Source organism: Athene cunicularia (genome assembly GCF_003259725.1).
Source record: "Athene cunicularia isolate RWA chromosome 3 unlocalized genomic scaffold, athCun1 chr3_part1, whole genome shotgun sequence".
In the NCBI taxonomy this organism is placed as follows: Eukaryota; Metazoa; Chordata; class Aves; order Strigiformes; family Strigidae; genus Athene; species Athene cunicularia.
The window spans coordinates 124,530,380-124,540,995 of record NW_020799097.1 but is presented as its reverse complement, the minus strand read 5'-3'; the positions used below and the strand labels follow the sequence as shown (position 1 = coordinate 124,540,995).

The 10,616-nt window shown below is 42.0% G+C and overlaps 1 protein-coding gene across 3 annotated transcripts in view; it reads right to left on the bottom strand.

Annotated features, from left to right (window-relative positions):
* Window positions 1-2,517: 2,517 nt before the first annotated feature.
* Window positions 2,518-10,616, bottom strand: part of MAP4K3 (mitogen-activated protein kinase kinase kinase kinase 3) — an 84,408-nt gene continuing 76,309 nt past the window's right edge. For all 3 annotated transcript variants that reach the window (XM_026846308.1, XM_026846309.1, XM_026846310.1), the window contains 3 exons: window positions 8,738-8,808; window positions 6,108-6,163; window positions 2,518-3,599 (listed from right to left, as the gene is read on the bottom strand). In XM_026846308.1, the coding sequence (XP_026702109.1) occupies window positions 3,512-3,599; window positions 6,108-6,163; window positions 8,738-8,808 (215 nt within the window). In that variant the 3' untranslated portion in view covers window positions 2,518-3,511. The remainder of the gene's footprint in view (window positions 3,600-6,107; window positions 6,164-8,737; window positions 8,809-10,616) is intronic.

Sequence of the window (10,616 nt, the reverse complement as noted above, 5' to 3'; positions counted from 1 at the left end):
AGGGAGCCGGACACTCGGGGCGCGAGCGCCGCCACCTCCCCGTTCTCCAGGGTCTTGGCCGCAGCCCGCCCGGTTGGCGGCCGCAGCGCATGCGCACTGCAACGGCGGAGCAGAACCAACCGCGCCTGCGCCCCGGCGACGCGTGATCGGACTCTGCCTCCCCAGCGGAAGTGACTTCACAAGGCAGCCACACCCTCTCCTCCCCCGCGCGCCCCCTGTCGGGGGGAGGCGCGCTGCAGCTCCAGGGAACCGCCCGCGTTTCCTGGATGGGCCGGCGAGCCACACACCGCCCAGGCACCGCTGTGGTACTTCCGGCCACTGCAGCGGTGTGGGATTGGCTGCGGCCAGCCAGGACCTGCGTGCAGCCTCAGCTCTGCCTGCCCCCAGCAGCTGCCGAGCTATCTTGGGGCTCGGCCTTGGGAGGGGGTTGGACGCGGGGGAGCCCTTGGCTCAGGCCTCAGCCACCCAGGCCAGGCTATGGGCCGTGACCGTCAAGGGAGAGTCAGGTAGCAGAGGGGTAGTGGCCCCACAGAGCCCTATGGAGGTCTGGGGAAGAGAGAGGGCTTTGGCTCCATGGCAAATGCCAGTGGAACTCTGCTGCGGCAGGCAAGTCCCCTCAACCCCTTTCCAAGCTAGTGCCTCTGTAGGTGCACTAATAATAATGTCCCTGAGGCTTTGCTTCCTGTAGACTTCCTCACTGCTAGCTTCTTGCCAGCCTCCCTTACTAGGGTGACCTGAAGCACAAGGAGATGGCATCCACCTGTGACAACCAACTGTCTGCTCAGAGCTGGGTGTGGTGGGATGGTGTTACCGTTCGCTGGAGAGCTCTGTTTGAAAGACACATGATCTCACTGGGGGAATCAAGATCAGATAACAGCCAGCATCAAGGATGAAAAAAGTACAGTTGGTTCTTGGGAAAAAAGGACAGAAAAAGCAAAGCCAGAATGAAAACAAAGGCCAATAGTTCAAATAGGACAAAGTCCATGGTGGTCTGCAGGGCCGGGCAGAGAGAAGACAGACAGACAATGCTGGAGCTTAAAAGCAAGTCATTGTGCTGTGTTTCACAAGGCAAAGGTAAGGGGCCTGGGAAAGCCTAGTGACCAAAAAAGGAAGGAGAGAGGGAGAAATGTATGGAAACCTTCACTGGTCACTGGAAGCAAGGTTCAGGACCAGCTAAGGGAGGACAGCAAATACCCACAGAGATTGCTTGGAGAGAGTGTTGATACTCCATTAATCTCAAGGGCTGGTTGCACAGACACCTGTCGGGAATGGTATGCATGTTGAGAGGCTCCATTAGTGTTCACAGGAGATATTCTTGAGACACTGAGTAGTACTTCAGCAGGTAACAGATGGAGACTTTAGAAAAGAGGTGTCCTCGCCCTTCAACTCTGCCTCAGGTGTTTTTCCTCCAGGCAGATACTGCTGTCTGAATGAGTCAGACTTCTGCTTTCAGCTTGCTGGAAGAAAGATGAAAGGCTGGAATATTCACAACTCAGAGCTATTTTCTTGATCTAGCAGCCTGCCTGTGCATTCTTCAGGGACACCATCAAAGCATCAGAGAGATTATGGAGCTATTGCACTTGCTGCCTTATGATGGAAAAATCAGTCTGTTGAAGTTTAAACCTTCAGCCGCTCGCAACTTTGTGCAACACTGAGTGTAAAACTGCATCAGTGCTCTGCTCTCCAACAGATTCCATTTGAAGATGAAAGTGCCAGGATTTGTAAATACCAGTGGATGGTCTATAGCATCTCTTTCCTTCAAAGCAGCATTAAGTAATGTGAGATCACAGGGACTGTGTTCAGTTGGTTCAAACATTTAGCAAGGCCAGAGGATAGCCTGGGCCCAAGCTCTCCTTCCACCCAGAGACACCAGCACCAGTGATAGCCTTCCTCTGCTGGTTTTCAGTGCTTTTTCAGTTCATGGCAATTTCAGGTCTAGAGATGGACAGAAGAAATTAAACAATCTTGAATTTGGAAAGACTTCTTGCAAATACATATACCTACTGCCTGTATGTCAAAAGGGTATTAATGCCTACCCTGAAGTGCTGTGGCCTAAACTGAGTTGAGCTCCAGTGGTCTGACCATTCATGAATTCACAAATGCCCAGCTTGTGTTTGGCACAAACATTTAATAGCAGAATTCAAAACTCAGTATGTTCCATTTTAGTCTTATGTGGAAAATTAGTGCAGGTGATAATCTAATTTTACAACACCATGTTAAAAAACGTTTATTTTACATTATATATACATTAGGGAACATATTTCAAAGCATTACCAATCACAACAATAATGCAGGTCATAAATCACGTTTAGTTTTAGTGTATATTATCACAATAAAATATAAAGAACATATACAAAAAAAAAGGAGTAAAATGTTTGCATTTTGATAAAACTTGGCATCTGCATACTCCATTGGAAAATAGCAATCAAAAATAGGTCTGATCAAAACTGAGTTCCTGTGATGTGTAGTAACCATTATATTGTTTGAATGAGGTAGTAACTAAATTATTTGGCCATCTGGCCATGTGTTAACATCATAAATAAAGATAAGTATGAAAATGGTTGTGAGGCCAAAAAAAGGTCAAAATGGCAACATCTTTGAGCCATTTCCACAATGTGGAATGTTGCTACTTTTTATTGTGATACGAAACTACTTAGTAAGACAAACAGTAATTTTTATCATTGTGTACACTAAGAATTCAAACACGTATTGCAGTGTTACAGCCAGGTACCACTAGTCTGGGACTGATGCCCATCCAGAAAGTGCTGTTTTCAAGCACAGAGAAGTAATCATAAGAAGAGTTTTAATTAAATATAAAAATACAGGTGTTTAACTGGTTTGTTTCACAAAGAAAATTACCTAAATAAACTAAAGGAACTTTGAAGCCCAAGTCATATCCACAAAGTCACAGCTTACCTTTGTGACTAAATACATTACATCTCAATACATTGTGCAAATATGAACACCAGTGTGTTGCATCAAAATTAAAACAAGATTGTAATCTGATTACAGCCTTGGTTACAATTTCTAAAAGTTAAGATTTATTTGTATTAGTAAATTACATATAATAAAATACAATAGTGTTGTTAAATGTACTATATTTGTTGCTAGCATCCCACTTTATTATAAACACATGAGAAGTCCTTAAAATAGTACCCCTATTTAATTTTTGCATCTTTCTTGTGACTTTTACATCTGTACAAGTAAGACACTTGTACTTAACAGGAGGACCGCTATCTACAGAAAGTCAGTGTAGGTCTTCAGCAAGTTTCACTGAAAAAATACTGCATATGTACAAAGATTACATAACAGTAAACGAAGCACTTCTGTGGTATCATAATGCTTATGTGCCCATACCACAAACAACTGTTGTTTTCCTCTCATGCCACAATAAATTATAAAGTAACTGAAGTGGGGTTACTGCAGCTTTTGTGCAATTTTAGCCATCAATACTGCTGCAGCAGGAGCATTCTCTTCCCAAGGTGAGCTAGCTGCCTGCCACATGCTGATCTCAGTAACTGTTCTCATGCCCTGCCAGGATATATAAATTGCTGTTGGCTGTTGGGTTATCCGTCGGCCTACTCTCCAGTACCACGACCCTAAAATAAAAAAAGCCACAATGTCAAGTAAGCCTTCATTTAAAACACATCCCTGGATATAATTGTAAATAGTCTTTCCAACAATCCATCTGATGAGTGGTCATTTCTCTTTCCCTGGATGCTTCTAGTCCAAAAGCTGCTCAAAGCAAGGCCAACCTCAAAGCTAGCTCAGGGTGTTCTGCAGGCAAGGTGTACAAGGATCTCCCACAGCCTCTCAGCTCCTGCTGCAGTGTTCAGTCACCCTCACCATGATGTTTTCCCCTCTTTCATCAAGCTGGAATTTCCCTTGCTGCAGTGTATGCCTGTTGCCTCTTGTCCTTTCAGTGGGGGCTTCTGAAGAGTGTCCATCACTCTTCTACTGCCTGGGCTTGTGCTTCCCCAGAAGCGTTGCAAAGCTAACCAGGCTGGAAGTTGTTAGTCTGCCCTCTGCCACTGGTCATGACAGTTGACCGAAGCTGACTCTTCTGTCAGCATTTCTAGTCTTTCCCTGAGCCCATGTAACCTAAATCCACAGAAACTTCCTCCAGCTCTTGGAAGTCCCAGAGACAAAGACTTGCAGGCTGAGAGAGTCCCCAGTGAAAAGATTATTCTACACATAGCAATCTTTTACTTGATGACTATGTGCAGAATCCTCTCTTACTCTTTTCTTGCCACCTAGTTTTGTCCAGCAATGGAAAGAGAAGACTGGGTTAGCTGGACTTACACTACAGCTGCAAAGACCATAAGGAATGTCCTAGATCAGACCTTTCTCTTCAGAGGAGAGAAATTAGCAATCACAATTCTGTTTCACAAATGATTTGACATTTTTTAATCACGCAAGAACTGCAAAAGCTGCTAAATGGATCAGGATGTTCATGATGGAATTATCCGCCACAAACACCCTGAAGTGAAGGTAGATTGTGGGAAATTCAAATCCATCTATTGTACATTCATCCAAGGAGAGGCTGCTTGCTTCAAAACTATCACTAAAAACCCCCTACCCTCTACTCAAAGTGCTCCACAAAGGGAGTAACACGTCATGCCACAAGGCATTCTCTGCTCACCTGGAGAAAGCAACATGCAAGCTCTTATCAGACTGATGTCAGGTTTTTTGGCTGCTCAGAACCCCAATTCCTATGAACTGCCTAGGAAATTACATGTGTTACTGGAAAAGTGTTTCATAGCTCAAGCACAAAATATGACAAAACTGCAAGCAAAATGGTAACTGAAGAAGTTAAAATTAATGCTTATTGCAGTGCAAAGTCTTTAAACTTTGTCTCAGAGTTGGCAGACTGTTAGTGCAAGCCAGAAGTAGATGGAGCCATATTTGGGGAAGAGAACATTATTTTTCCAAGGCAATGATTTGCAATGTGAAGTCAGACTTGTTTTGAAATGAAGCTGTGCTGCCTCTCAACAACTAAGAGAAATGAGATAATAAAGCTGAACTCAATGCACACATCACTGGAACAGAGGGTAAAACCCTTGGGTCAGAGATGAGTATTACAACTATCCATCACAAAAAGCTGTCAGGGATTGCACTTAAGGCAGAATCCTCAACCCCCAAGCGTCAAAAATTGCTGGTAGCTAGCTAATAAAGCCACAGCACCATTTGATGCTGTCAATGTTATGGGTAATTACAAGGCTTGGAGCAGCATCAAGCTTGAAGAAGCAGATTATGGGGAAAACCTCTGGTTGATGTGAAGCCTTTTTGCTAGTTCTAAGATGCCACAAGAAAGTGAGTTTACTGTGACTGGCATAAGACGGAGGCAATTCTCAAAAATGAAAGCCTATCTTTGTACCTCATAGGAATACATTACTGGTGAAACCATCATGTCAGAATGCACTCCCTAGAAAACTAAACATAGGCTGTTTTCGTGGCTGTTAAGAAGTACAAAGTTTGACAGCAGGTCAGAGAAAGTTGAGGAAGTCAGTGACACTCCTAAAATAGCAGTTACTGACTTGACAAGTTGGTATCTGATGGGTCAGACAGACGTATTGTTAGTGTCCTGTAAAGCAGATGCCAAAGAACAGCTACAATAATAATAATTATTAAGAGCTCTTACAGGACCTGAGCTGTCACATTGGGAGGACAACTGGTAGAGTTCCTTTCTGGGGGTGAAAATGAGGTATTTACATTTTTACATTTTTTTTATATTTGTCTCAAAAAGTAGATCTTGATAAGCTACTGCAGCAGAGCATCCAAAAGTAAAGCTTTCACCAAATTAAACACAACAATTATAGCAAAAAAAGGAAAACATTCCTGGAGATTGTGATCGCAGCCAAATACAAGCCTGCTAGCATGCCTGAGTGCTTCTGGAAGCCCACAAAAACTTTTATAAGACTTTTGGGGGCATTTTTTGAAGAAAGAGAAGTAAATTTGAAGAGCTGAAAGGCAAACGTGTACATAAAGGAATAAATAAGATGGCTAAAAAATGAATCACAAGAAACAAGCAAAAAGAACTTTTACAAGGGAGGATGAACACACATTATTCTTCTATTTTATCATGCCATGTTCACTTCTTTTCATACCTGTCAGATCCCAGAAGCCTGAATATCCTTGTATTATCAGAAATTTCTTGCGTGATCTAGACGATAAAAATAAGACAAGTGTTTACATGTTAAGTACACAAGTGTTTTTGTGTTCAAAACCAACCTAAAGAATTGACTATGATGTTACCAATTTACTGCTGATTTAAATTCATTGCAGAAATTAATGCAACTGCCACTTTTAGATGATATCTAACAGTTCTCCATAAATCCTGCTGTATTATGTGAATTACTCTGGTAGCAACTGCAAGCACAACAGCAAGTCAGCATTGCACAGCATCTGAGCTACTGGTGCAATTATTTTCACAGCCTTGACTGAAATAGGTAGCTGTAGTTTGCAATTCGTCTCACTCTAGAGTGGATATCCAAAATGGGTCAGATAAATCAATGCAGTTAAGTTCACATTCTGAAAACCTTAACAAAGTGACATAATCTAATTTGTGGTATTATGCCCATAGTATTTCAACATTTCAGACTAGTGCAATAAACATTTGTTTACTGTGGGTGAATTTTACTTGTGTGATCCATCTTTATGATCACAAGAATACCAAAGCACCAAATAAAACATATTAATAATAAAGTCAAACAAAGCTCACCGCATACTGCAAAGTCACACCATGAACAGGCAGCACTGTTTACAAAGCTCCTTTTCTACAAAGTCACATTTCCCATCCTTGAGGAAAGAATAGATTCTTCTTTCCTTCCCAGATCCTTGTAGTGTTAGCTGACTTACTGAATTCACTTCTGGCACACAGAACTCACAAGAGAATTTTAATTCACAAAAACGAAGTTCCCCACTCTGTTAAGAAAATTACTTCCTGCTTGTTGTGGGGGCTGAGTCTGCATAATCTTGGTCCAAATTTTGAGCATTTTGTTCTCAGAATTCACACAGTTCCTTGTTTAATTCTTCTCACTCAATCAAACCACCATGGGACGTCATGGTTGTGGAAGGAACTAACTTTGCAAGCAGCTCAAATCATCCCCAGTTTGGCAAACTATTATTAGATTAGGGAATCTGAACTAATAATATCTTCAAAGACAAATCTGCTGCAAAGTTAGGTTGGTCAGGTTTTTGTCCCATGCAACCACTTCCTACACAGTACATTGTATAAAATTCCCCCGAAGTAATGAATACAGTTAAGAAAAAAAGCCTGGCAATGCAGATTTTCATATTCATTACAGATGAAAATGAGTTTATTTTTTCTCTTAACTGCCACGGCTAGTAGGACAGCCGGTAGAGAAGAGATTAAAAAAGGTCTGAGAGCTTACCCTATACATGTTCTACAGGGAAAAAGTTTTGAGTGGGTTGCTTTCTGACAACAGCTCAGTTCCGCCTTCTGTTCTTCATTTAAGTGATGGCTTTGGCTTGACAGTAACAAAGCAAGAAGACAGTGTGCCTTATGCTTTACATAGACAACATAAAGCATCCAGTTGTGCTGCAGCACTCTGGGGCACGTCCTCCAACAACTGGATAAGAGCTATTGAGTGGAGTAATCCACCCAGCCTTGCAGAATGCTGCTAGCAGGAGTCTAGAGTTGGAGAAGTGCCTAGTGGCGTCATCTCCTCCTGTGCTAAACAGCAAAGTGCTGCAGTTCACCATTATGAGTTCTTGGGAGAAGGACAATCATGCCTTGGGATCAAACATACAGAAATTCCACAAGAACCATTTACAGACTTTGAAATAAGAAGTAGTTTGACTCTAGCCTTTGGTCCAACTTCCCACAAAGAGCAGGTTTACTGTCAGCACAGATTAGGTCAGCTGTGGCTTTGTGCGAACAAATGTAGTTGTGTAACGATGTGGAGTATATCTAAGCTTGGCATAGTGTGACAGTATGTGTACCTTAATACACAATTAGTCATAATGAGCTCAGTTTCTCAGCCAATGTGACACTGATGAAACAACCAGTGAAGTTTGTAAACATTCTTTAATAACCAAATTAAAGGACTAATTAAAATCCTACAAAGCAAGGCATTTCCACTAACACATAGATGCACAAGGTTTGCAGCAAGAAAAAAAAAAGGAGTTGGGAGGGTATTTATAATGGTTTAACTATGTCTAAAAAGGACATCAAACTGGCTGAAAAAAACAGACTACACAGAAATTTTAGAAAAAAATCTTTAGGTCAATCTGACATTTTTCTCCTCAGAATGGAAAATACTTCTTATGAAAGCTGGGCACTAAAACCTTCAAAGTATTCATAAGTCAAGGGATCATGGAAGAAATTAAACAACAAAGGGCAACTCATTCAACAAAAATCTCAAGCTCTGCAGTGGAGCATGCAATAACTGGCAAAGCCCAAATGTTGGTATGCACATGTGAGAAGCTAAATGACTGACACTGGTCTTCAATGCAATTTAAGGTGAAGATTAATGTTATCAAAAATTAAGCTTGGATATTTCTTATGGCATCATGGCCTGGTGTCTTGTTGCTTTCTGCTTTGTATGTTAGACTTGACAGGGGCTTATGAAACATGTTTTGAATGACAAGCTTCCAGATCTAACCTAGGAAATTACTGAAAGTTTTTACTCTTTTTCAGACCACAGCATTAGGCATTTATGCTCTACTTGGCTTGTATTAGAAGCCAGTATCTGAGGCAAAATGCAATACTCACCTCATTTGATCTAAAACTCCTTCCTTGCATGCCGTGTTTCCAGAATGCTAACACACTGTCCTGTAGACAGACTGGTAAAGAACACTGTAATCAGTTTTGAAGCATGTCAAATCAAACTTTTAAGGCCAAACACACAGGACTGTAACTTTGAAATTTGTATGTGTATGTTTTATTGTATCACGTTCACCTACACAGACTGCAAAATGCCTCACAGAACTGCTGAACCTGCCTCAAAAGTAGGTGCATTTCTATATTTGTTTGTTTAATGAGCAGAGTTTAAAACTATTCCCACCTAACCGAAAAAAGTTCTAAAACTGTCCTTCTGTCTAGTCCTAAACATGTTCTTTCCTTTGAATGGGAAAACCCACCTCATTCTAACAGTAGCAGAAAATATATATTGAATTTTAGCAGAAAGTTACAGGGATGCTGCAGTGACATTTTTCACTTTCACAGCAACTACTGGCTAATACAGTCCTATATAGCAATGCAAAGCTTTACAGAGCCCTCTACCTCCCAGTCCTTCTCCTTGCCAGAAATGTGGTGAGATATCTGTATGTGAACCCTGTGAAAGGAAACAGATCTATAGCCTTCCCCAAAGAGAGGGCAAGTGTGTATGTCCCCAGAAAGAATCTGTCCCACCTGCATCCAGCATCCTGTCTCTGGGCAGGTATGCAGGAAAGAGAGCAGAGATCTTTGGAGACACTATCAGGCCAGAACAGGACACTGGTAGCTCGTTTGTGACAAGCAGAGAGAAGAACTACAGTACATGCAGAGGTCCCACAGTGAGCAGCTTCAAGTACACATACTCGTAACCCACAGGAGCCATAATGTTTTCCGTAACAGTGTTTTTTTGTCCTCTCCTCTGTGGGACATTATGTTTGAAGTGTGTTGAACTTTGAAGCTTCTCCTCAAAAGCAAATACCCTCCAACTTATTATTTTTATTCCCACTGTTCCTCCTCTTCTGGTGCTACTCTCCATCTGTGCACACATCCTTCCTCATCCCTCTTTCAAAAGCACACGATGCAGTTCAGGTATGTAACCACTGGAGAACTATCAAAATAAACGTGTTCTGTCTTTCTGTTTCATGAATCTAATTCATTCAGATTCTTCACAAAAACGCAAAGTTTACATAAAGTGTAACATCATGTAATTTAGTCTCTGGGCTGCTTTATAAAAATAGACTGTGTGAACACACATGCAGAATGAATTAGCCATGAGTGATTCTCAGAGTTTATGTAGGTTGTGTTAAGGTACTCCTTTAGAGGCTGAAGGTTTCCATTATATTCTCAAGACACTGGTCTAATCAGGGGAGACTCCAGGGTTGTTACTTTATTGCAGCTGCTCCTAGGGAAGCATGCTGAACCTTTCACTGAGCCTTCTCCTGCAGAGTGAAACATGTGAGAGTGTTTCAAATGTAAAGACCTGACAGTTAGCATCTTGAATTCTGTTCTGTAACAGTAAACAAGTTAATCATAGAATATCTCTAGTTGTAAGGGACCCACGAGGATCACTGAGTCCAACTCCCTGCTTCTCATAGCACCACCTAAAACTAAACCATATGACTAAGAGCTTCCTCTAGATGCTCTTTGAACTGACAGGCTTGGTGCTGTGACCACTTCTGTGGGGAGCCTGTTCCAGTGACTGACCACCTTCTGAGTGAAGAACCTTTTCCTAATGTCTAATTTGAACTTCCCTTGACACAGCTTCACACCATTTCCACATGTCCTATTGCTGGTCACCAGACAGAGGAGATCAGCACCTCCCCCTCTGTTGCTGACCTTGAGAAAGCTGTAGACTGTGATGAGGTCACACCTCAGCATTCTCTTCTCCAAGCTGAACAAACCAAGTGACCTCAGCTGTTCCTTGTAAGTCTTGCCA